Here is a 27,385-nt window from a genome sequence, read left to right as displayed (position 1 = left end):
TAAGATCCTATTAATTTTTTATTCCAGATTTTCAAAATTTCCAATTGTTGTGGCCGTCATTGGTGTTTAGTCGTCATTCATCTATCTGTTTAAGATTACAAAACATGTAACTACAAGTCCAGTTCATATTCTTAATAATTTGAGCTCACAAATCTGTCTATGCGCATACAAACATTTGTAATAATAGATTTGGTTCATTGTAGTTGCATTCCAGCACGACTCTTATTATTTTTTGAAAAATTTAATCTCTGAATAAAACATCGAGGTACAATGACACCTTCGATATGTACAATTCCAGTTGTGGGATTCTTGCACTTAGCCAGTCTGTCAATTATTGGAATATGTCACTAGGCTAAATGACTTGTGTATTTTGTACCATTTTAAGCTTGATGCATAATTACTTACAGGTACAGTTTTGTAAGAATCATGCCTCTTTAAACTGCAGTATTTGCTCAAGAAAACAGGTTCGACAGGTTACGGTGATGGTGATAAGGGAAGAAGGGGTTTTGCAGTGGGGAGCTTAATTTTCCTAAGCTTGTGCAGAGGGAAACAAATAATCAGCTGCAGCAATGCCTTGTAACACCCCTAAAGTGATGTATGGAACAATAATGAGATGCCAATATTTTTGTCTGTGTTTTGCATAACAACCGTCAGGCAAGAGCCCTTGTGTTCTCTATTTTCAAGCAACTTCACCATATCGAAAAGAGAGCATTAGCAAATCATTAAGTGTTAATTTAGGTAATTCTTTCTAGATGTCAACAATTTTCCACCATGTGATGAAATGTTTGACTGGTATAAATTTTTAAAATAATTTTTTTTAAATTCCTGTTGGTTTGATAAACAATGTACTTGTGCTCTGTGCGACATTTTTACTTAGCACCTATTAATTAACTGTCAAATCTGCACCAAGTAGAAAGCCATGTGCGCGCGCGCACACACACAAAGTTGGAAGTATGCAGACCATTAGTCACGAGAAACTGGCATCAGCTTGTGCAAAATTCTGCAACGTGTAGAAGACATCATTCTTTTCAGAGGCGAGGAAAAATGTTGATCCGGTCAAGCAGTTTCTCCAGGATGATCTCGGCAATTATTGTGTTCTGAATGAAGACTTCCAGGAGGGCATCATTGCCACTTAATTAATGGGTGTGCCAGAAAGTATCCAATTCCAGCCCCTGCAATTATGCTTAGGAAGACCCATACGTTGTAAGACATGGCACAGAGCATCAAAAGGTAGCTGAGGACAACCTGGATAATGTGCAAAAGAGACTGGAGCACATGGACCCATATCCACCTGCAATTGTTTAATAACAATTAATGCAAAGTTGCAGCCGTGTATGTAGATTTTTTTTAAAAGGCACTACCTCTGCTGATCTCTCTCTGCCTCTAAGACTCAAATTCATGCAAAATTGTGGCAGTGTATGTTGAGTTTTTTAAAAAGGCACGACCGCTGCAGATCTCTCTCTGCCTCTAAGGCTTAAATCATTTGAATCCTGCTTGAAACCAATTTTCTAGCCTGCGTGTGACGGTTGAATTGAAATTTCTTGCTTCCCAACGCGGACATGGAGGTGTTTCAGGACCATCTGACTGGGGGATTACTGCCACCAGTGAGGCAATGAGATCAGTGCCCACCAAAATAAGTGTGGTCTGACTGCAGCAAAAGCTAGTCTCAAATTGATCAGAATCGGTTCAAAAAGTTAGGATTTAAAAAAAATATTTTGGTGGCTGATACAATATGTGACATCATAGTATGATTGTGTTAATCAGATCAATCTAGCTCAACACAATTGTGAATGGATCATAGGAAGGTGCAAGGCTTCCTTCAACTAAAAAAGAAATCTCAAAACCATTATAACATTACAGCTTTTTCACTTTCTGTAACTTGAAGGGGGAAATATTTGTTTGTATAGCATAGCTTCAAGTGTTACTTTGTTGTTTTGCTTATGGAGGGTATTGTGACAGGAACCAGTTTTATTCTTGCCAACTACTGACCAATGCACGTTTTCGCAGTGAAATGGGCAGGACTGGGAAACCTGGCATACGTCATCATTTCCTGTCAGGCTTCCTTCCTCTGATTGCTGACTAGTGATAGTTGCTGCCTGTGCCCCCGTATTGTTAATACGCAATTAGGCTCTGTTATCATGTTTCATCTTGTTAAATATCCAACTCCGCTCATCGTCTAGACTCAAATATAGGAACATTAATGAGGCATTAAAAAAAGTCAGGAAGTAAATGTATTATTTGGCTTAATAAAGCTCATTTGTCTAACACTCTTGCATTCCCATGCAACGATGCATGAAGGCTCCTTGAGTGAGATGCCCAAGGACACTCAGATCCTGCAGAATGTAGCAAGGATTCAATGTCTTGAGGAGGAGGGCAAAGTAAAATGGTGATAAGAGAGGGTGAAAACCAACTGCACCAAACTTAACCTTCATGAATATCCTGAACCCCGCAAAATTAAAGACCTTAAACATGCTGATGAAGTTGTTTAGTTTAACCAAAGAGACAGTGGTATGTTCAGACTTGCTATTCAGTTCCGTCACCGGTATTTTGGCTTCCTTAGCTTGCTTGACATAATTTTTTGGCCAGACGCAGGATTTTGAGAGTTAACTCAAACGTTGTATCTATTTGCTTAATTTCATAATTCAGTCCTTTCTCCATTTAATTGCTCAGACTATTTCTCGTCTGTTCGGCGTCCCACATGCTCAATTTAAAGTGGTGGATTCACGTGTTGTGGTTTTTGCTTCCAGAAGATAAATTGTTCCCTTTATCCGAGATAGTTTAATTACTTTTATATCGGTACTAATTGTAAACATGTGACTGTGTCAATACAAGTTGCCCTTGCTGTCTGACAAAATGGCTCAGATAAAATAAGCAAGTTTTTTTGTGAAATTCTGCAAATCACCCCCAATCTTGAGTACAGTAACTTCGGAGCCAGATCAATGACACATTTCCACCATCCAACCACCGCTTCTTCTTCCCCCCAAGCACCCCTCCATTTTAACTGTGAAACCCAATGAGAAGGCTGCAGTATAAGACACTGATATTGTTGAAAAAAGATCATAGAATAATAGACTTTACAGAGCAGGAGGCCATTTGCCCATTGATCCCTTGGAAAGAGCACCTTACTTAAATCCACAGCTCCACCCTATCTCCGTAACCCAGTAATCTCACCTAACATTTTTGGCACCCGGAGGAAATCCACGCAGACACGGGGAGAATGTGCAGACTCTGCACAGAAAGTGACTGGAGTGGCAGCCAATGGTGGAGTGATTAAAACTAGGAATGTTCAAGAGGCCAGAATTGGAGAAGTGCAGATATCAGGGATGGTTTTGGAGTTGGAAGGAGGTTACCGGGTTAACCAGTAAGCGTAGGTTGAGCAAAACTTTGGCAAGTTAGGACATGCTGAGTAGAGGTTTGCCGAGTGGAAAATGGAAGTTGCTGAGAGGTGCTTTCAGTTTGAGAGGTGAAAAAGCCTTTAAGATGCCTTTGAAATCCTACTTCTTGGATTAAGCTCTTGATCAGCTGTCTTAATATAGGGCGTGATCTAACTGTCGCTTCCCGCCAGAACCGGGGCGGGTCATGGCAGATAAATGTTGGGATTTCTGATAGCCGTTGCGCCTTGCGAGATCTAACCAGATCTCATGAGACAATGCAATCTGGATCCTGCCATTGTCTCGAACAGTTACGCAGGTTTAAGAACCCACTTAACTGTGCCAACGCCGGATCTAACCGGCTCCTGGCATCTATCGGCCTCCACAAGGAAACCCCAACTGGGCTCCGATTAGTACTGGTGCACACAAACGTGGATGAGGCAGAATGGCACCAGGGGGTTCTCTGAAGCCATTGGAGGCTCCTGGGTGGTCAGGGACAGGGCAGGATGGCACACTGGTGCATCCCTGGGTACCTTGGCACTGCCACACTGGCACAGTGCCAGGGTGGCAATGCCAAGGGTCAGAATCTGAGGGGGGCCAGGCCCAGGAAAGAAGGGATATGGGGAGTATGAAGGGTGGGGGTGATGAGGGAAGGTATGAAGGGGCCTCTGGAAGGTGGGTGGGGGGGGGGAGGGGGTAAGGCTCCCTTTGACACCAGGAGGGGTCCTCAACAACCCCATCGTGGGGTGTCTTCACTTGCGCATCTGGGGCAGGGTGGGGGGTGTGAGGTGCCCAAGTGTGCAGGAAGTGACATTGTCCGTGGCTGGGGCTGTGGGGGACCCTCAAACTCACTTAGTGGGGCACTGTTTCAAAATGGAGGCCCAATCGCTGAAGAGCCGGTCTGGCCAGCGAATTCAGCTTCCCAGTAATTAAAAAAAATTGGTGTGGGCTAGTCCGGAGAGAAACCCCCCAGGGCCGAAAAGGATGACTATATGGACAGATAGTGGTGGAAAACTCGCTGCCAGAGCAGGTAAGAAACTCCCAGACAAACCCGCCTGTAATTACACTTAGAAACGTTTCTGTTAAATCGCACCCATTGTCTCGCTTGTGGCTGGGATTCTCGATTCCACTGAAAGGGAATGGAGTTTTGCCTGGAACGTCACATTTTCCATTCTCACTTGCAACAGGGCAGTCACGGACAAGGATCAGAGATTCCTGCCCATTGCCTTCGGAGGACTGGTGTCAAATTTTATTTGGCAAGAGTGTTACCAAAGACGACCACAAAACAGACAGGTGAAGAGTCAAAAGTGTGTGTTTCCTGAGAGGATAGAGGTGATTGATGAGAAAGCAGCTGGTTAAGTTAGTCTGTGGGTCAATGAGTACAGCACATGACATATAGTCTTCATGGATTTCAGCAAGGCTTTTGATAAAGCTCCACACCATAGACTAGTCAGAAAAGTAAGTGATGCACTGAATCCAAAATTAGCTCAGGAGCAAGAATCAACGGTAATGGTCAACAGGTCTTTATGTGACTGGAAGGCTCTTTTCCAGTGGGCATCATTGAAAACATGCTTCAAATCATAGGTGAGTCAGAATTTCCGGTGAGTGGAAATCACAGTCGGATTGCCACTCTGCCCCTTTTAACTTACACTGGAACTGAGCTGCATATTTCTCATTCAATCTTCCAACACGGGACAGCTGAGAAAGATGCAATGTAGTGGGTTCCCGAGGACTTCAATTAAGTGTTTTAGAGTTGAAGGACGGGACACCACACAGCCTATTTTATGGCACTAGCTAGTGGTTTAAATCTCCAGCCACAGTGAAGCCAGGGGGTAGCTAGGTGTGTAAAATAAGTGGGTCGGTAGGTTGGGATGGGCCAAATTTTTAAAAATTCATGCCATGGGATGTAGGCTTCGCTGGCTTGACCAGCATTCATGGCCCATCCCTAATTGCCCTTGGGAAGATGGTGACGAACTGCCTTATATTGGGCAGCATGGTAGCACAGTGGGTAGCATTGTTGCTCCACAGTTCCAGGGTCCCAGGTTCGATTCCCAGCTTGATTCACTGTCTGTGAGGAGTAGAATTATAGAATTTACAGTGCAGAAGGAGTCTGCACGTTCTCCATGTATCTGTGTGGGTTTCCTCTCATAAGTGCTGTTAGGTAATTTGGACACTCTGAACTCTCCTTCTGTGTACCCGAACAGGCACCAGAATGTGGCGACTAGGGGCTTTTCACAGTCACTTCATTGCCGTGTTAATGTAAGCCTACTTGTGACAATAAAGATTATTATTAAACTGCAGAAGTCCATGTGTTGTTGGAACACCCACAGTGCTATTGGGGAGGGAACTACAGGATTTTGAACCAGCGACAGTGAAGCACAGACTGATAGTATAAATGGCCTGCTCTGCTATCAATTTTATATGTTTCTATAAAAAGCATCAGGGCTGTTGGTCCTCCACTTCTGCGGGTTTAAGTTGCATCATGTATTTGTCATGAAAAGAATGGTTTTGCAATTCAGTTTAGGTCGCTGCAATTAAACAGAGCAGAACATGAATCATCAGCAGAATGCAAAGTAGAAATTAACAACGGGCGTCGGCTTCTTGAATTCCAGAAGAAATAAGCGTTCACAGATCAGCAATAGGACAAAGAATAAATGATCACCTTTTATCTGAGGTGTTTCGTGCATTTGGATTTATAGGTAGTGTCTCTGCGGTTTCATCTTGGATGTTTGGTGTTGCTGTCATCAGATCCAATATTTTCTGGTCTAGTTTCACAGTTTCCACTTTTAGCATTTCGTAAGACACTGTCATAAGTAGAACAATCACCACTGTCAACACCATTCCTTCAAGCACAAAAGGTAAATATTTAGTAGTTGACACAGTGAAATTTTGTTACCAATTCCAAAAACAATACACAAGGGAGTTCCTGAGCTGGCGGCACAGCTGTACTTTGTGCTCATTATATACAATTGAGTGTTTAAAAGAGACGTTTCACTTCCAAGTTTTCAAAAGAATTGCACATTCTCCCCATGCTTGCGCGGGTTTCGCCCCACAACCCAAAGATATGCAGGGTAGATGCATTGGCCACACTAAATTCCCCCTTAATTGGAAAAATTAATTGGGTACACTAAATTTTTTTTTAATTTCAAAAGAAGTAATTCACTCACTACCATCTTCCTGCCCCAAATGTTTCAGGCGATCCCTGTTCCTTCAATTCTGACTTCTTGTGCATCACATTTTCAATTCCTACTCCATTGGTGTTTGTGCCATCAGCTGGCAAGGCCCTGGACTCTGGAATATCCTCCAGAAATCTTTCTGCCACTTGAGCCCTCCCTCTTCTTTTAAGACACTTCTTTAAACCTATATCTGTGACAAAGCATTTGGCCATCTGTCCTAACCTGGCACAATGTCGAATTTTATTTGACATGTATTATATACAGTAAGAAGTCTTACAACACCAGGTTAAAGTCCAACAGGTTTGTTTCAAATCACTAGCTTTCGGAGCATAGCTCCTTCCTCAGGTGAATGAAGAGGTGGGTTCCAGAAACATATATATATATATATACATATACATATATAGACAAAGTCAATGATGCAAAACGATACTTGGAATGTGAGCCTTTGCAGGTAATTAACTCTTTACAGGCCCAGACATAGCAACTGGAGAGTACATTGACGAGGCCATGTAGACGCTGCAACAATCGCCAGACAGGAATGTGCCCTTCCAGTCGAGGAACACTTCAGCAGTCAAGCCAAGTTCTGCACACGAGTACGGCCTCAACCGGGACCTTGGATTCATGTCGCATTACATTCACCCCCCCTACCATCTGGTCTGGGCTTGCAAAACCCTACCAACTGTCCTGGCTCGAGACAATTCACACCTCTTTAACCTGTGATTATCCCTCTCTCCAGTTGCTCTGTCTGGACCTGTAAAGACTTAATTACCTGCAAAGACTCGCATTCAAAATATTGTCTTGCATCATTGACTTTGTCTGTTTAACCAGTTGTATTGGCTGCATATTTCATTGTAGTTCCTGTTATAAATAAAAGTAATTGTATTTAAATTTACAAAGCTGGTAACTATATTTATTTGACAGCCAAGGGCTAAAGGCTTTAGGTATTTTTCTAAGAATTATTGGTTAATTTAATTGTGTTGCAACTCTGAGTCAAGGCAGGCTGGAATTGACCACACCCTAGCCCAGGGTGTCATAACAATTGGCAAGGGTAGCCTGGAACGAGCTCATAGAGTGTATTCAGCAGTTTGCTCTGATGCCAACCAGAGATCAGACCTATTCTTGACCTGGTAATAATGCAGGATTAATCAATAACCTCATGGCAGCACGGTAGCATAGTGGTTAGCACAATCACTTCACAGCTCCAGGGTCCCAGGTTCGATTCCGGTTTGGGTCACTGTCTGTGCGGAGTCTGCACATCCTCCCCGTGTATGCGTGGGTTTCCTCCGGGTGCTCCGGTTTCCTCCCACAGTCCAAAGATGTGCAGGTTAGGTGGATTGGCCATGATAAATTGCCCTTAGTGTCCAAAATTGCCCTTAGTGTTGGGTGGGGTTACTGGGTTATGGGGATAGGGTGGAGTTGTTGACGTTGGGTAGGGTGCTCTTTCCAAGAGCCAGTGCGGACTCGATGGGCTGAATGGCCTCCTTCTGCACTGTAAATTCTATCTATGATATTAAAGGAGCCTCTGGATGACAATCATCATAACATGGCAGAATTTTGCATTCAGTTCAAAAGTAAGAGTGGGTCTAAAACTGACGTGTAAATCTAAATAAAAGTAATTATATGATAACGAGGACGGAATTGTCTAAAGTGAACAGAGAAACTAGGTCAAAAGGTAAGACAGTAGAGATGCAGTGGCAGATTTTTAAAAGAGAATTTAATGACTCTCAGCAAACATTTCTTCTAAGGCGAGAGAAGGAGTCTGAGAAGGAGGATCCACTGTGGGTAGGTACGAAAGCGAAGGATAATATCAAATTAAAATAAACTGTACAATTCTAGGAAGATTAGTGCCATGTCAAAAGATTGGACAGATTTTAAGAATCAACAAAGAATGACATAAAAATGAGGGAGAAATTAGAGTGAGAAAAAGTTAGTGTGCAGGTGCAGTGAGTGACGAAGAAGGCAAATGTAATATTGGCCTTTGTTGCAAAGGGAAGAGAATGCACAAGGGAAGTTTACGGCTGCCACACAGTGCCTTGTTGAGACTACATCTGGAGTAGTGTATACAGTTTTGGTCGTCTTATCTGAGACGGAATATAATTGTGTTAGAAGCAGTTTAAGAAAGATTCACTCAGCTCATTGCTGGGATGAAGGGCTCAAATTATGAAGAATGGTTGAACAGGCTAGGCCTATGTTCATTGAAGTTTGAAAGGTGCTTTTATTGAAACATAGAAGATCCTAAGAAGACTTGATTAGGCCAATACTGGGAAGATGTTACCTCCTGTAGGGGAGACCTGAACTAGGATGCACAGAGGTCTCCCTTTTAAGATGAGGAGAAGATTTTTCTCCTGAGCATCATCAGTCCGTGGAATTCTCTTCTCCAGAGAGCAGTGGAGGCTGGATCATCGGATTTATTGATGGCGGTGTTTGATAGATTTGAGATAGACAAGAGAGTTGGAAGATATGGGGGAAAACAGACAGGAAAATGGACTTTAGACTACAATCCAATCAGCCATGTGACTGGATTTTAGAAACACCACGTTGGGCAACTTTTCAGCAAGGTGGAGGAAGGGGGAAAGAGTCTCCTAAAATACGAGAAATGGCAAGCCAACCACGTTCCTGTCTACCCACAAGCTGTTGGTAATTAAGGGTCAATTGAGCTTGTTACCAAGCCCAAACAATACACTACCCACGCCATAATGTGAGTGGGAGTAGCCAGGCTGTTTTGAGAATCCTTTGTGCATACTGGGGGAGCATTCCCCACACTGGATAGTACTCCCTACTTTGTTCTTTCCCAACTGGCCTTCAAAACCATCCCCACTAGCCCCCCCCCCCCCCCCCCCCCCCCCCCCCCCCCCCCCCCAACGGCTCTCCAATCTTTTCCGCCCCCAAAGCTCTGGACTTGCATCTCTCCTGTGATCATGCCTTCTTCTTCTTCCCTAGACCTACCTCCAGTACCAGTGGTGCCCACTACAGGTGCAGCTATGGCTGCTCGAGCTACCGGCCAGTCAGATTGATCAGCAGCTCTCGAGGACAGAACTTTCTCCCACTGAGGCGCAGAAGTACCACTCTAAACTTCTTCATTCCTCCTGTGGGTCGGATATTTCCTCTGGACCCCCACTCTGTAAATTTCAGCCTGTGATCTTTTTTTTTAAAATATAAATTTAAAGTACCCAAATCATTTCTTTCCAATTAAGGGGCAATTTAGCTTAGCCAATCCACTTACCCTGAGCATCTTTGGGTTGTGGGGGTGAGACCAACACAGACACAGGGAGAATGTGCAAAACTCTACGCAACAGTGACCCGGGGCCGGGATCGATCCCGGGTCCTTGGTGCCATGAGGCTGAAGTGCTAACCACTGCACCAACGTGCTGCCCGTCAGCCTATGATCTTATCGAATGGTGGAGCAGGTCAAAGGGCATACTCATGTTTCTAAGTCTTATGTTCGTACATTATGGAATAAATTTTCCAGATTCTGCAAACACTGTGATGCATGATAGAACAAAATTTACTGGATTGTATTATCGAAACATAATTATATTCACTCATTCCTTTCCTTAAATCCAAATTATGAAATTAAACAATTTTTTCTCCAGTAAGTAGTGAAGTTGTTGTCACCTTCATCATACTGTGCGATTGTGTTCTATTTTTGCCTTTCTGCTAAGAATGAAGTCTTGGAAAAATAGAGCAGTGCTAGGTTCTCAGTAACCTGTCCATTAATACATCTAAGTGGTCCACAAAGATTTATACATAACCCAAGATAAAAATGACTGTGCAGAAATGGATATGATGAAGAACGGCTTCGTACCTGCATAAAATTGCAGGTTCTATTATTTTTAAATCATAAAAGTTTGATTGCACCCAATTAAATTCAATTTCACAAATAGTTTAATTACCTTTAAGCAATTTGCATTGTGTATGATACATGTTGGCACTCTGGCGAAATTATGAATGCACTTTGGCCTTATCCAGGTAACAGGAAGTTCAGACTGTGACATAATGTTCCTTGACTGGTAATCCAGAAGTCAAGGCTAATGTTCTGAAGACATAGTTTCAAATCCTGCTGCAGCAGCTGGTGGAATTTAAATTCAATTATTTTTTTTAAATATCTGCAATTGAGAGTTACTCTCAGTAACAGTGATTAATTGATGATCTATCAATCCATTGAATATCCATCCGATTCACAAATCCCCTTCAGGGAAGGAAATCTGCCATTCTTACCCGCTCTGGCCTACTTGTGACTCCAGGTCCACAGCAATGTGGCTGACTCGCAACGGCCCTCTGAAATGGCTGAGCAAGCATACCAGTTCAAGGAGACTTAGGGATGGGTAACATATGCTGGCCTTGCCAGCGAAGCCCACTTCCCACGGAAGACAAAATGAAACAATTCACTGGCAGGCCGAATAGAGTGAAGTCCAGAGTTGAGAACACTGTCCGTGTTCGACATTGGCAATTGGACACCCTAGGCCGCTCCTCATTATCTTGGTGTTGTGGTTTTGCCAGACAGATTACTGTAGGTTCTTCAAGTACAAGCAACAATTTCCTCAGGCAGCTTTTAATGGGATGGAAAGTTAAACCAATAATGCTCAGTTTTAAACCTCTAATAGTTGCATATTTATCACCTCAATTGAATCTTGCCGTGAAAATCACATTCTGTTCATTCAGGTAACTTCTATTTTAAAAACTTGTTGGTTTACGAGCAGCTCGCCTTAATGCTTTTCTATTCACCTAATAGAAAGAGGAATTATTCTGTGCAGAATGTTGCAACAAGGGTCTATGTTGTGATCTTTAGGTGTCTATCTAGGTGGCACAGTGGTTAGCCCAGCTGCCTCACAAGTCAGGGGTCTGATCGAATAATCTCCACTTGCCTGGATGAGTGTAGCTCCAACAACGGTCATGAAGCTCGACACCATCCAGAACAAAGCAGCCTGTTTGATTGGTGCCCCTTCCACAAACATTCACTCCCTCCACCACCAACGCACAATGTGTTGCCATCTACAAGATGCACTGCAGGAACTCACCGAGGTTCCTTAGGCAGCACCTTCCAAACCCACGACCACTACCATCTAGAAGGACAAGAGCAGCAGATACATGGGAACACCACCACCTGGAAGTTCCCCTCCAAGGGTCGGCAGCACGGTAGCACAATGATTAGCACTGTTGCTTCACAGCTCCAGGGTCCCAGGTTTTATTCCCTGCTTGGGTCACTGGGCGAAGTATGCATAATCCCCCCGTTTCTCCGGGTGCTCCGGTTTCCTCCCAAAGTCCAAAGATGTGCAGGGTAGGTGGATTGGCCATGCTAAATCATCCTTAGTGTCCAAAAAAGATTCAGTGGGGTTACTGGGTTACAGGCATAGGGTCGAGGTGTGGGCTTAAGTAGGGTGTTCTTTCCAACTCGATGGGCCGAATAGCCTCCTTCCGCACTGATTCAATGGTTCTATGAAGTCACTCAACATCATGACTTGGAAATATATCGGCCGTTCTTTCATTGCCGCTGGGTCAAAATCCTGGAACTCCTTCCCTAATAGCACAGTAGGTGTACCTACACCACAAGAGACTTCAGTGGTTCACGATAGCTCACCATCACCTTCCCAAGGGTAATTAGGGATGGGCAACGTATGCTGGCCTAGCCAGCGAAGCCCACATGCCGTAAAAAAATATTTTTGAAAACATTTTGCAGTATGTCCCAAATCTAAATAACACTTTTGACAGTGATAGTTGGTGGAGAGGCCACTAGGGGGTAGAGGCTGTCCAACTTCTTGAAATCCATTCATCATTATGACTGAAGTAGGAGAGATGCTGCCAGAGATGTCAAAAGCCTTTTGAGATGGAGGTGGCTCCAAGGCTGAGATATTGGAAACAGCTATTGAGAGATCTACGAGGATCCTTAGAGGAGCGTTCAACAGAAAAAGTAACCATTTTTGTGTCCAAGCGCAAAGTGTTATCTGATTAGGAGAGCTTTGGAAGTGAGGGTTGTGGGTGGTTTCAGTTATGTTTTGCTGATTAATGAAATGGCTATTGCTATTAGCTGTATTTTGTGGACTTAGCAAAACACTTAGGGTATTTTTAATCTAACCTACCCCGTGGGAAGCCTACAACCGAAAGCAAAATCAAGCAGGGTGTAAATTATCATTCATGCATGGGATTTGGGTTTTGCTGCCAAGGTCAACGTTTGTTGCCCACCCCCATTTGGGAGCAGCTAAGAGCTACCCACATTGTTGTGTGTCTGGGGTCACATGAAGGGATGGCAAATTTCCTCCCCGAAACGGCATTAGTGAACCAGTGGATTTTACAATAATTGCTGATAGTTTCACGGTCACTATTACTGAGACTACCTTTATTTAAAAATCTGACATTTATTAATGAATTGAATTTAAATTCCACCAGCTGCCGTTGCAGGATTTGAACCCATGTTCCCTGAGCATGAGCCTAGGTGTCTGGTCCAGTGACGCCGGTTATGTTCCTTGTATTGTTCTCCAAGATGGCCAAAGAACATAGAGCTATATGCTCCAACCTAAGCTAGCTTATTTTACACTACTTGAAATGGTTCACACACTCTACTGAGTAACAGCTAACAAAATAATAGTATTGAAACTATGTTACAGTAATTAATTATCTCTCTCTAACACAACCTACACTCTAACTCAACCTCACACTATCTTTCTCCAACAGCTTCTTCCACAGCTTCTCCCAGAATGCTTAGAGACACAGCCTTTTATAAGACTACTCATTGATGTCATCTAGTTTTGATATACATGAACATCATCTTGTTAACCCTTTTATCTCCTTAGATTAAACATAATATTACAACGCCATCACCTCCCTTTTTGGATGTTACTGATGACTAAAAGAATTTCCCTCCTTCTCTCCTTGTCCGCCGGGTTTTGATTAGAGTTGATCAATGAGATAATGCAGCCATCCAGCATAATGCAACAATAGTTTTGGGCTAATCATGATGCTGCCCTTTCAGGTATGAAACTCAGTGGATGTAAGATTTTTTAATGTCTGTAAATTGTTACAAACTGTTGATCTGGATTACCTGTTACAGAACTTTACAGCATTATTCCCATTGTTTGTTGGCTGTTGTGGCCCAAACTGTAGTATGTGAGACCACAATCACAGACCACCAACCTTTGCTTGTGCAAATGTGTCGATTTTTCTGCTTTATCCGATGTAAAGTAGCTTAGGCTCTTTCACTTCCAATGTTTTCGCTGGGGCCTGCAGCAACAAACACTCATTGTACAGGGTACACAATGGTAGATTTGCTTCCGATCTCAAATTATTTTCAGAAATTGGGCTCTTTTGAATATAGAGCCTATACTGGTGCTTGCGGGTGTGCTGTTACAAATTGCTGTAATCACATTGCCTAATGTACTCTAGGAACCTATGGCTAGTTAATAAATGTATTAATATACAGAGATATTGGGGAAACTGAATATTTGGTCGCCAGTTCATTCATTTTGGAGAATTTATTTTCCTTATGAAAATACATTGCACCACTGCAGAGATTCTTGTCTAAACAGCAGGGAGTACCTTTTTCTTTGTAGCTGCTCCCAAATGCAGATCAGCTGCCCAATTGTGATCAATATTGTGTCTCTTTCTTTTTCAGTCCTGCATCCAAAATGATCATCTTCCAGAATCTTATTAGGACCAATTCTGTTATTTATGAAACACTGTTTGCTTTATTGAATTATAAAAATGAAATTCTAGGCATTTGTCCAGCTGCTGCAATCAAAGGTAAATGATCCTCAATCTATACCATAACATTCTCCCTTTTCCGCTCCTTATTGTCCAGCAGATGACCTCAAGTCGCCAAAATTTCAACGTTCGTTGCCCGCCAAAATGTCTTTGCATAAATGCCGGAGTGTGACGACTAGTCTGATTCTTTGAGTTCACTTTGTTCGGCTGGGCAGTTGGACGATTGCTACTTTGACGTGAATTCTATACTGTCGCCAGTTGAAGTTCAGAGTCCTTAAGCCCACTCTGATCTAGATTCAGCAGCACATATGCTGTGTGTCTCTCGGTGAGAAGTGCAACTAACTTGCCGCTAGCTAGAGCCAAACAAGCTGCACAACTAACCCGATAAAGATTTTTAGTCATTCAAGTTTTAACAACCAGCAAATAATACATTTTTTAAAAAAAGGATGTTTTAGATGTATTTTAGTGATTGGCCAAAGGAACACTTTGTTTTGAGTACCGCACTCTATTCAGATTTTGTACTAGGCTTTGAAGCCATAATCCAAAATCAGCATTGGAAGTAATGACTCTTAATTATCGCTGGGCAATTATTTATTGTTTGTCTGTGTGATTCTATTCAGTAATAAGTGGCATGTGAAGAATAATGATTTAGCATCCTGTTACATATCGCAAATAAACAAGTTGCATCATCACACTTTGGGCTGTGGTCTGTATAACAAGTCGTCACTTTAAATATTCTACACAAACCATTTTTATTTAAACCTACATTTTTGGGACCATATATTTAGGTAGCATGCTCTCATGTGTCACGGAATGTACTTTAATACTGTGCCGGTAGTAGCAGATGTGTCATTCTCCTGGCAAAGTATATTAAAAAGAAGAAACTAAACCAGTGTTCTGTCCGCTACCAATGGGTTAACTTTATTTGGGTCACAAGCAACAAACGTCATTTTTTTCTCCAACGCGAATCAGCCTAAAATGCCGAAAGTGCTTAAAAAGGGTTTAAGGACAAGAGAATTAATATTAGGACAAAGGTAGATGCTGAATGGAAGTTCTGGGTTTTCCCACAAGGCACAAGATAATATTACATTAACAGAACAATATTCACAGCTGGTGAATGCAATTCACCTCACTACACCTCTGAAAATGAGCTGGAGGAGGGGGTAGTGCTAGGTGTTAACCACGACTCAGTAACACTCTCGCCTCGGAGTCAGATTCATCTTGGTTCAAGTCCCACAGCAGAAAACAAAACACCAAATCTAGATTAAAACTCCAGTCCGGTATGAAGGAGTGCTGCACTATTGGAGGTGCTGCCTTTCGAGCAAGACCTTGAACAACACCCTGTCTACATTTTCAAGCCAACAAAGTGCTACTTGGAAGCAGATTGCTGTTGCGGAGTCTTTTTACGTGCAAATTGGCTGCCACGTTTCCAATGGTGCAACAGTGACTGCACCTCATGCAATAGATGCATGCAATAGAAAGCAGTGCAAATTGATCAAATGTATAGTACATTCAGAAGAGTTAAAAGCATAGTTTTGAAAAGTATAACTTTAGAACTTTTGTATTTTCAAAACTTAGAAAGAGGTAAACACAATTAGCTTTTTTCAGAAGAGCTTTCGCAATGAGTAAATTCAGTACCTGCTACAGAGTGAACATTCCAGAAGTCAAATAGTAGGATCACTTGATCAGACACAAAAAATGCATCTGCAACATAGAAGAAAAGATAGAGCCTGTCAGTTAGCAATTTGTGCAGTACAACAAATTTTGTCTTCAACACTTTTTGAAATGGGTATTGTTTTGCAGGTGTATTTTTGGAGGTGTCCATTTTGCCTCTGATCCACAAAGTGGAATACCAACAAGTGCAATGTTTCTGCTCCAAATGATGAATTGCATTTGTTCTGAGTGATGTCTGTGTAGAGCGAAAGGCTGCTGGGGGGATTTCCTCTACTAATGGCATAGGGACGAAGAAACCTGGCTGTTATTTGTTTACCTGATGTTCTCCTGCGGGCGGATCAATTCATTGAAGTGGCATTCACTGTATGCAGTTTGGCTGTTGTTCATCTTCACGTCACGCGGTAGGGCTGATGCAACAAATGTGTGTCATTTGTCTTTTAAGTGGGTATTTACCAACTCAATACCTGCTGGCAAACATAATCCAGCAGGATTTTGACATAGTGCAAAGAGGAACCTAATTCAAGGCAGAAACAGCCAAAAGCCAAACCTGGAAAGCAAAACAGTTTTGGCAAGATTTTTTTCATGTTATTTGCTATGCTTGTAGGGTGTTGGTTACAGTTTGCTTGGGCTGAACAAGCCTATGTATTCATAGGTAGGTTAATTGGAAGTCTTTATTGACTCTGAAAGCTATTTACAAATATGCAATAAAAGGGTAGAGATAAGAGCTATTTCCATGCTTCCTGGTATACATGGCTATGTCCAGCACTCGTCTGACTCGAGGTGTGGGTCATGTGCCTCATATTACTTTTTTTTAATAAATTTAGAATACCCAATTCATTTTTCCAATTAAGGGGCAATTTAGTGAGGCCAATCCACCTACTCTGCACATCTTTGGATTGTGGGGGCGAAACCCACGCAAACACGGGGAGAATGTGCAAACTCCACACAGACAGTGACCCAGAGCCGGGATTCGAACCTGGGACCTCGGCGCCGTGAGGCAACAGGGCTAACCCACTGCGCCACCGTGCTGCCTGTGCCTCATATTACTATGTACCCACATTAACTGCCAGACACTTACAGTACTGGCCATGGTTTTTTTCTTATTCTTTGAAAGTACACACCTCATAGTGCCTTTTAGGGCTGGTTTAGCACAGTGGGCTAAACAGCTGGCTTGTAATTCAAATCAAGGCCAGCAGCGCGGGTTCAATTCCCGTACCAGCCTTCCCGAGGCGCCGGAATGTGGCGACTAGGGGCTTTTCACAGTAACTTCATTGAAGCCTACTTGTGACAATAAGCGATTATTATTATTATTTAGGCTCACGTTCATTTACTTGCTCTGCACAACATCAAAATATGAGTGGACCATCCAAATCCATGTACAAATTACAAGCGGTTTCCTGTTTCATGCAGAGACAAGGAAGGTAGTGGTTAGATTGAATTAGCTCTCCCAAAAGGTTCTCTACCAGGTGGCAGGGCAGGTTGAGGGAGCAGTTAATAAAGCATGTATATTCCTTGTTTCATTAATAGGGGCATTGAGTACAAGAATAAGGAGGTCATGTTGAACTTGTATAAGACACTAGTTAGGCCTCACCTGCGCCAGTTCTGGGTGCCATACTTGAGGAAGGACGTGAAGGCATTGGAGAGAGCATAGACGAGATTCACAAGAATGATTCCAGGCATAAACAACTGTATCTATGAGTACAGATTAGAGGGGTTGGAAGTAGTTTCCTTAGAGAAAAGAGGAGACTTGTTGAGATATTCAAGATCCTGAGGGTTAATGGACAGGGTAAATACTGGACATGGGGTCACCAACCTTTGATTCCTCTAGTGGTCGACGTGTTTCTCGAGAGTCCAATCAACCACCTCGACCACATATGACACAGGTCCCAAACGGGTTACAATGCACCCAGCTAACCTTGGTGGCCCTGAGGCAAAACTATGATTGTCTACGCATCGGGTTCTTGAAGGTCTGTATGGCCTTTTTGGTTAGGCCATTGGACAAAGGGTGATATAGTGCAGTCCTTTTGTGCCGAATCTCATTTGCCTGAACAAAACCTGGAAATTGTCCCCGTGAATGGGGTGCCATTGTCCAAAACAATGGACTCTGGATGTCCATGAATTGCAAATACATAGCATAAGATGTTGACCATTGCTGGCAAGGTTGAGGTGCCCATCTCCTGAACTGATAACCACAAAATAGAGTAGGCGCGACGAGGCCCAAGAACATTCAGCCCAGAAAGGGGCCTCCATAGTCAATGTGGACCCTGGTCCAGGGATGACCTAGCAATTCTCAGAGGTGGATGATGGCTGATAGTGGCAACACTGACATGGGGCACACTGCTGTACTAATTCATCAGTAGCCTTATCGATCTCGGGTCACCATGTTTAGCTGCGTGCCATCATCTTCATCTTAGTTAGGTGGGCTCTGTGCAGCTCCTGTAAAAGGTGTTCCCTAACTGGGGGCAGAGCGACCACCCATGATCCATTAGATTACATCATCTGCACATATCAGTTCATCACACCATGTGATGTACGTTCTTCTGCTTTTGGTCTTGTCATGATGTCACCCAGCCTGTATCACCTTTCTGACTTTGGATAGGACAAGACCCTGACCGTCCAGTTCCGAATGTGATCGTTCGAAATTGGCATATTCAACAAAACCATCCAAAACAATTAATCAAAATTACATGATATAAAAAAGAAACAAATAGGCAAAAACACATATTAACTTTAACATATTAACCCAACCCTAAAAAAAACTAACTAAATACCATAACAGCTGATGGTGACCAGCTCCTTAAAAAAGGAAATTAATGGCTGTCACCTTAGGTTTCCCCTTCTACTGACCCTCAAATGTAGAAAAGCCAAACCAAGCCGAGGCACTAGGTGGAATAGGAAACCTCCACCCAAGCATAATTCATCTCCGGGCTATCGATGAGATGAAGATATCCGCCTTCACCGCGGACTGAAGCACCAGCAAGTCTGATGCGCCAAATACCCCACCAGAGGACATGGATCGAAATCAACTTGAGTGTCTCCAATACGCTGTTGAAGAAAGAGGCCCAGAAACTTAAGAACTTGGGACAAAACCAGAACATAGGAGTGTGGTTAACCGCCCTCCTGAGAACAACGCTCACACCTGTCCTCCACCCTAGAGAAAAATCTGATCATCCTCATTTTAGTCAAATGCGCCCTGTGCACCTCCTTGAATGGAATCAAACTTAGCTGAGCACATGAAGACGTGATTGACCCTGCGAAGGGTTTCACTCCACATCTCACCATCCAGAATTCACGCTCCCATTTCAACCTTACCTCACTCAATGGAGCTAACTCTGCTGTGTGGGTATGGCCCGAAATAGTCCCCCATTCAAACCCGGCCAAAGGCAAAATCCCCTACAACAAGCAATAGGGTGGTGCCAAGGGAAAGGAGGCGAAAGCCTTGCATGAAAAACTATGAATCGGAAGGTACCAGAAAAAACTAGAACCAGACTGTTGGAATTTCTCCACCAGCTCCTTAGAACTAGCAAACCTCCCCATCACAAACAGGTCTCCAAACATCTCCAACCCTTCCTCTCCCATGACTTAAACGTCAAGACCAAACCCACTGGCAGAAAAAGGTAGTTGTTGTGCCTTTTTGGTGCACTCAATTGCCTGAGCGATCTCAATTGCCTTCTCCAGTGTTATTGTGGTCTCAGCTGGGAGCTTCTTTTGTATATTCTGCATCCCACAAACCAACCGATCTCAAAGCTTGCCATAAAGTCCAGTCCCAAACCCGCAGTGCTCAGCTAGCTGTGAAAGCATGGCTACGAAAATTGAGATGGACTCTTCAGGGTCCCTGGTTGATTAATTGAAGTTAGATCATTGAAGAATGATTGAGGGCCTCAGATTTAAAATGTTCCTTCGCCAGTTTGACCAGCTGGTCAAAGAACTTCGAGTTGGGTGCATCAGGAGACATCAGATTCCTTATCCAGTTGGTTGATGCCCACAGACGGTCAGAAGTATCACCTCCTGGTATCTTCACCCGTGTTCTCGTTTGAAAGGGCTGCCTACGGTGTTGAGGACCCAGGTTCGATCCCAGCCCCGGGTCACTGTGTGTGGAGTTTGAAGATTCTCCCCGTGCCTGCATCAGTTTCACCCCCCCAACCCAGAGATGCGCAGGTTAGGTGGATTGGTCACACTAAATTACCCGTTAATTGGAAAACAAATAATTGGGTACTCTAAATTATTATATATTTTTTAATGTTCTCGTTTGAAGTGAAGAAGTAATGGATTATTCTATGTACTGACTCTAATCCTCCGGCCCCATGCAGACGGTTCTAATTTACATATGATAGGCATTGTAACTCACTTTTAGCATTGAGTAGCTGACTCCCGATTCTTCTTCGCATTTTCCGGGACCTTTCCCTTCTCAGGGTGCCCTTCATCCCCCCCCACCCCCACTCTCTCCCCCCCCCCCCCTGAAATACGAAACACTACCGCTGTGATTGAAGCTTTCACCTCGTCGCCAATGTGGTGGCAGCTTGAGATAAACATGCTGGAGGCTTCCAGTGTAAAACAAAATGGGCCTATTGGAGAAGACAAAGGCAAGTATGATACAGGCACAGAACAACAATATATAAGGGTTAACGCCCCAACTCCGGGTTTCACTCTGCCCAGACCCCCCAGCTCCCCGGCCCAGTACGAGCATGCTATTGGCAGGGATTTACACACTCAGCCCGATTGGCCCCAGGCCAGTCACATGGGCCACCGAGCCTGCCCCCTTAAAGGGCACCAAAGATTTTTCACCCATAGGGTGGTTGGAGTCTGGAACAAACTTCCTGAGATGGTGGTGGAGGTAGGTTTGATCGAGATATTCAAAAAGGAATTGGAATGCCAGCTGAAAAGAATGAATGTGGAAGGTTACCGGGATAAGGCAGGGAAGTGGGACGAGGCAGAATGCTCTTTCAGGTAGCCAGTGCAGACTTGATGGGCCAAATAGCCTCCTTCTGCACTATAAAGATTCTGTGATCTTCCGGTGAGAGCTGAAATGTTACTTTTTCTCTCTTACAGGCGTTGTGTAACTTGTTGAATATTTGTGGCATTTACTTCAGGTTTCCAGAATTCACTGTTTTGTATCTGTATAAATGAATTGGTATTTGTGTACTCTTCAAGGGCAAAGCTTTACCACTGGAGCTAAACATTTTTTTAAAATTTAGAGTACCTAATTATTTTCGAACCTGGGTCCTCAACGCCGCAGTCCCAGTGCTAACCACTGCACCGCACGCTGCCCACTGGAGCTAAACTTGACTTTATTTTTTTTAAATTTTAAACTTTAAAATAAAAATCAAGTACCCAATTATTTTTTTCCAATTAAGGGGCAATTTTAGTATGGCTAATCCACCTAACCTGCACATCTTTGGGTTGTAGGAGTGAAACCCACGTAGACACGGTGACCCAGTGACCCAGGGTCGGGATTCAAACCCAGGACCTCAGTACTGCAGGCAGCAGTGCTAACCACTGTGCCACGTGCCGCCTCCTTGACTTTATTTAATAATACCACAGCCTTAAAGAGATTTAACATGAACATTATGTTTATTCAAAACTGTAACAGCTTGTTGCCACTTTAACATAATAAAATGACCCTAGGACTGGCGGCATGGTGGTGCATTGGTTAGCACTGTTGCATCACGGCATTGAGGACCCGTGTCTGCGTGGGTTTCATCCCCACAACTCCAAAGATGTATTGAAGGAAGATTCTTGATTGCTGGATTGGGCATGAGGAATTGTGTCAAAAGTGTGAGCCTTGAAATCTCGATCAGCATTTAATCCTCCGCCAGTAGGAACTTCTTTACAGGCAATGGAAATGTAAATTCTTCAGTCCCCTGAATTCCTTCCTGATCTGAGTGGTTGAAATCCTGGCTTAGCTCAATTGCCATTAGCGCATGTTATTGCAGAGATTGTAGCAATGCCACTTTGAAATATGTTGAAATGAGGGGATCTGCAACTTTACAAATTTGACTTACTTTTTACTCCCTGTTGATCAACGCTACCGTCTTTGCAGGCCACTAATACCTCTGTTAACTACTGACATCATGAAGCAGTATTTCAGATGTCTCGGGGGTCCGCTTTCTCTGACAGTACGGCCAGGATTCTCTGAGCCTCTGCGCCGCAATTGCACTCGGCGCAGGGGTGGAGAATGGGCATCAGACCCGTGATCGGGTCCGACACCGCTCCCATAGTTCTCCGGGGACCACAGAATCGCCGCCAATCGCACACGCGCAGTCGATGCGGCGCTAGTAGGGGGCCATTCAAAGAAGTCCCCGCGATGATTCTCTGCTCACAACTGGCCTAGTTCCCGCCGACGTGGTTCACTCATGGTTCCACCCGGTGGGAGCTCGGGGTGGCGGCTGCCAACTCAGTCCGCGACCACCCTGGTGGGGGAAGCGGAGGGATCCGTCACGGGGTGGGGGGGGTCTCCAGGGGGCCACCAATCGGTGGATGCGCGAGGTCTCGGGGAGCCTATATTGTTGGGCTGGACCACGGTGTGGGTCCATCATGTTGCGCGGGGCCACCGCGAGAGGTGGCCACTGCGCGCATGAGCGGACCCGCGGCTGGACATGCAGGGCCCCGTATCAGCAGCCATAGCTGAGAGGAGAACTCCAGGACTCTGCTAGCCCCCTGCAATTCGCGCCCGTTTTCTCACAGGCATGGGGACATAGCCCCATTGTCAGAGAATTCCGCCCGACATCGTTGAACAGGAATGTGACTGCCTGCTGCATGCTTCACAGCTCTGAAATACAAAGACAGCAAAGGACGGAGGACAAATAGGTCAACTTGCAATCAAGACTGGAGCAGGATGCAGATGTTGATCCAAAGGATGTACTCACAACCAGGAATATTGGTGGACCAGGTGTTCAACCAGGGGCGATTCAGTTATGTGTCTGAGTTTCCTCTGCAAGGAATCATGCTGTCCACAAGTGCGATGCAATGCCCATCTCCAACAAGAGAGAATCTAACCATTTGCCCTTGACATTCAATGGCATTACCATAGTTGAATCCCCCACTATCAACATCCTTTGAGTTACCATTGACCAGACAATGAACCGGACTAGCCATATAAATAGTGTGGCTACCTGAGCAGGTCAAAGGCAAAGAATCTTGCCGCGAGTAACTCACCTTCTGACTCCCCAACACCTGTCCAGCATCTATAAGGCACAAGTCAGGATTGTAATGGAATACTGATCATTTTTTGAGTACAGTTCCAACAACACTCAAGAAGCTCAACACCATGCAGGACAAAGCATCCCGCTTGACTGGCACCCCTTCCACAAACATTCACTCCCTCTGCCATCAATGAACAGTGGTAGCCATGTGCGTCATCTACAAGATGAACTGCAACATCTCACCAAGGCTCCTTAGATAGCACCTTCCAAACCCACCACCACTACCATCTCTAGAAGGACAAGAGCAACAGAAACCTGGGAATACCACCATCTGAAGGCTCCCCTTGACTTGGAAACATATCATGTTCCTTCATTGTTGCTGGTTCAAAACCTGGAACTCCTTCCTTAACCAACATCACATGGACTTTAGTGATTCAAGAAGGCAGCTCACCACCACTATCCCATGGACAACTAGGGATGGGCAATAAATGCTGACCTCACCAGTGATGCCCACACCTGATAAATCAATGAACAAAAACAACACTGTGAAAGTGACAGCAAGTACATTATGTACTGCCTTGGGTGACACAATGATTAACACATAGCCTCACAGCTCCAGGGTCCCGGGTTCAATTCAGGCCTCGGGTCACTGTCTGTACGGAGTTTGCACTTTCTCCCCATGTCTGCGTGGGTTCGGGTGCTCCAGTTTCCTCCCACAGTCCAAAGATGTGCAGGTTAGGCGGATTGGCCATGATAAATTGCCCCTTACTGTCCAAAAGGTTAGGTGGGGTTACTGTGTTAAGGGGATAGGGTGGCGACATGGTCTTAAGTAGGATGCTCTTTCCAAAGGCTGGTGCAGACTCGATGGGCCGAATGGCCCCCTTCTGCACTGTAAATTCTATGATTCTCTGCATGTCTTCCACCAGCATGGGTATATAGTGTGGAAGACCATCCCCAGGCACTTTTAATCAGCCGGAAATAAATGTCGAACCGTAGCAAGTGGTGGAGTGGAGGTGCATTTAAATGGGTCTGGAAGGAAGATAGCTATAGAGACAGATGTTCTTCGGAATTTCCTCCTGGGGAACCTCTTGCCCTGCAATGCCCTCTGCTCCAGTTGGCCAAGATAATGGTCAGCCCCCCCAATTTGATAATAGCCATTTTGCAAATGCAAGCTGTTGTTATTGCAGCTGCCCCGTATCTGGCACACGGGCTGTCACCGGCACAGGGGGGGGGGGAGGGAACTGAATTGACCAAAAGGCCAGCGTTGTCCTCTTGTGCGCTCTCCGGTAGTGCCTGAGCTCAGTCTGGGGCGTGTGATCAGTGTGTAGCAGCTGTGAAGCGTGTGCGAACGCTCCTAGGAAGCCAGTGACAGGCAGTCTGTATTGAGAGTGCAGTAAACACGCCAATCCTGAGTAAACAGCATGTATAGCAAACATTGGCAACAGCCACAGACTGGTCACCTGCAGTGCCCAGCCTTAGGTCGAAATGTGCAAGCGTAGTTCGGTTAACAATTTTTTTTCAGAAGCCACAGCGGAAGCAAGAACATCTCATCGACTGGACCATTCCACATAGTCGCTCTCTTGAAGCAACATGTAGCCATAACGTTTATAGCCATGGTAAAACTGGCGGTAGTTACATTGTAGTCGAGTAACTCTAGTTACTCAAAAAAACGATGCTAGAATCATAGAATGGTTACTGTGCAGAGAAAGGCCATCTGGCCAGTCGTGTCCATGCTGGCCCTCTGTAAAAACAACTCATTTGGGTCATATTCACTCTGGCCTCTCCCTGCAGTTATTCTATTCAAATCCGTTTTGAAACTTGTGAGCAAATCCGCCTCTTAACAGGTTCCCAGCTAACCACTGACTGCTTTCAAAAATGTTGTACTTTACAAAGTAAGAAGTCTTACCACACCAGATTATAAAGTCCAACAGGTTTGTTTCGAATCACTAGCTTTCGGAGCACTGCTCCTTCGGGTTCACCCGACCACGGAGCTGCGCTCCGAAAGCTAGTGATTCGAAACAAACCAGTTGGGCTTTAACCTGGTGTTGTAAGACTTCTTACTGTGCTCACCCCCGTTCCACACCAGCATCTCCACATCATGGGTACTTTACAAAGACAGCCCCAACTCTACAGTATAAATCTGACCCCATTTCCAGTTCTCTCCACCTTTGACAGAGTCATCCAGACTCGAAAGTTTAGCTCCCTTTTCTCTCCACAAATGTTGCCAGACCTGCTGAGCTGCTCCAGTATTTTCTGTTTTGGTTTCAGATTCCAGCATCTGCAGTAATTTTCTTTTTTTTCCATTTTATATCCTTGTCCCTTGACCCTGGGCCCTCCCGCCAATTGGAAACAGCTTCTCTCCATCTGCCTCTCAGGGCACCTCATTCCTGTGAATCTTTGAGAACCCAATTTGTCACACCCTTCCTGAAATGAGGTGCCTGGCCACAATACTCCCAATTTAAGACCAATCTTACTGGCCTTTGTGCTCTATGCCTCTATGTTCCAACCTCAGGAGGCTGGATTCCTTTGGAAAAGCTTTCTCCCTCTCCCCCGCCATCCTCAAGGCCACACATACTCCCCAGGTCTATTTGTTCCTATATTCCGTTGAACTGCATTGAGCTGAAAATGTAGTTATACTTATCTGCACTACAATATGACAGTAGTGCATATTTTCCATTTGTGCAAACTAAATTGTTACAATTTTTAAAGATTTAAAAAATGTGAAATGTTGGATTTTGGTCCAAAAATCTTTTGCTTAAAGAAATCCCGGAGCCGGCTTGTTTGGATCCCTCAAGAACTAACTTCCAATGTGTATCGAGTGCAAGAATTCAGTTCACGCTGCCCGGGTACAGTACTTGCCGCAGGAGGGATTATGCATCGTAATTACTCCGACCACCGAACAAGGAAATAAAACTTTCCCTCTCAACTTGCATTGCCGGACACAAAACAAAACCGTACAATAGGAAACAGGTTAATTCCATCTGTGCGATTTTGTCAAATGACCAAGAGCGGTTCCACACAAGGGACCTAATCCCGTGTCAGTCACGTTGGATCCGGAAGACCTTGCATATATTTGGTTTAGAAATTGTGGAAACTTTTACCCTCGCAGACAGCCACCCACTTCAAGACACCTACCTCTGCCTTACTTCTCGTGCCTTGCGATACTTACATGCATCTTGCTTGATTTGGCCTCTTTTCAATTATCCCGCAGGGCAGTGTATTTTCCTGAGATTTGCAGGATGTAACTAACGGGCAGTCCTTTCCAAAAAATATATAAAGCCGTCCAGTTCTGCAGTGAGAACTTCTACGTCCCGTCACCTCCACCGCACATTGGGCTGGGATTGTTGATCTGTCACATGAAGCTAACGGGACCATAGCAGGCTCCTCCTCCTGGGTGTATCGAAAAGCTGCGGGCTGGGAGTTGTAGTTCCTCCAATCCAGCTGCACAGACTTATTTCCGCAACAAACGTAGAAAACGCAGGTCTGACAGCATCTGGGGAGAGGGAGAAGGGAGCTCACATTTCGGTATCTCCGCAACAATGTAGTAAATCAAGTTCCAATCGCTTTACAGTGGTTAAAGTCACACCAAGTCCAAAGGTTAGGTGGATTGGCCATGCTAAATTGCCCCAAACTGTCCAAAAGGTTAGGTGGGGTTGCAGGGGATTGGGCATAAAGTAAGGTCGTCTTTTGCAGGCAAAAAGAAAATGCTGGAAAATCTCAGCCGGTCTGGCAGCATCTGTAGGAAGAGAAAGAGCTAATGTTTCGAGTCCGGTGACTCTTTGTCAAAGCATCTTTTGCAGGGTCAGTTCCGACTCGATGGGCTGAATGGCCTCTTTCTGCACTGTATGGATTCTATGACACAGCAGGGAGAATTTGTTTAACCATGTTGGTGAGCATTTCATGTTGTGTCTCAGGATTCCTTATTGAAAATGTATTTGAAGCAAAAACGTTTGTATGGTGGGGAAATGGCCAGTATCAACTAGCGCCCTAAAAGTGAACACACAATGAGGTGAAGAAGCATGTCAGATACAGGCTATGGCAGTGTTTTTCAGACTTTTTCCGGGGACCCATTTTTACCAGCCAGCCAACCTTCAGGACCCAACCCAGCCGACCGTTGCGACCCACCATTTTCTCTTACCTTGTTTGCTGCTGACAAAAGTGGCTTTGGTTTTGGGTCCCTTTGGCCCTCGTACACGCTCCTCCAATGGAACCTGTTGGATGAAGGTGAAACTGTCCGGTGTCTCCATCTGTCCAAAGTTCAGCATTTTCTTCCTGTAAAATTTTATCAAATAACCCCCCCCCCCCCCCCCGAACTTGTAAAAAAAAA

General features: G+C 44.4%; 1 protein-coding gene across 1 annotated transcript; it reads right to left on the bottom strand.

Moving 5' to 3' along the window:
- slc31a2 (solute carrier family 31 member 2) lies at positions 1-26,412 on the bottom strand. Its single transcript, XM_038782161.1, has 4 exons — positions 26,228-26,412; positions 15,881-15,946; positions 6,034-6,214; positions 1-1,291 (listed from the first exon to the last, which is right to left on the bottom strand). The coding sequence occupies exons 3-4, from the start codon at positions 6,210-6,212 to the stop codon at positions 1,123-1,125; spliced, it is 348 nt and encodes a 115-aa protein (XP_038638089.1). The 5' UTR covers positions 6,213-6,214; positions 15,881-15,946; positions 26,228-26,412; the 3' UTR covers positions 1-1,122.
- Positions 26,413-27,385: the final 973 nt, after the last annotated feature.

This window comes from Scyliorhinus canicula, chromosome 21 (genome assembly GCF_902713615.1).
Source record: "Scyliorhinus canicula chromosome 21, sScyCan1.1, whole genome shotgun sequence".
Lineage (NCBI taxonomy): Eukaryota > Metazoa > Chordata > Chondrichthyes > Carcharhiniformes > Scyliorhinidae > Scyliorhinus > Scyliorhinus canicula.
The sequence above is the reverse complement of the archived record's forward strand: the minus strand, read 5'-3'. Positions and strand labels throughout refer to the sequence as shown.

Bases quoted from the DNA above. Each gene is read 5' to 3' on its own strand.
- slc31a2 (XM_038782161.1), bottom strand. From the start codon at position 6,212: ATGGTGTTGACAGTGGTGATTGTTCTACTTATGACAGTGTCTTACGAA. The intron at 1,292-6,033 runs GTGATCATTTAT...AAACAATTGCAG, and splicing joins CGAAACACCTCAGATAAAAG to GTGGATATGGGTCCATGTGC.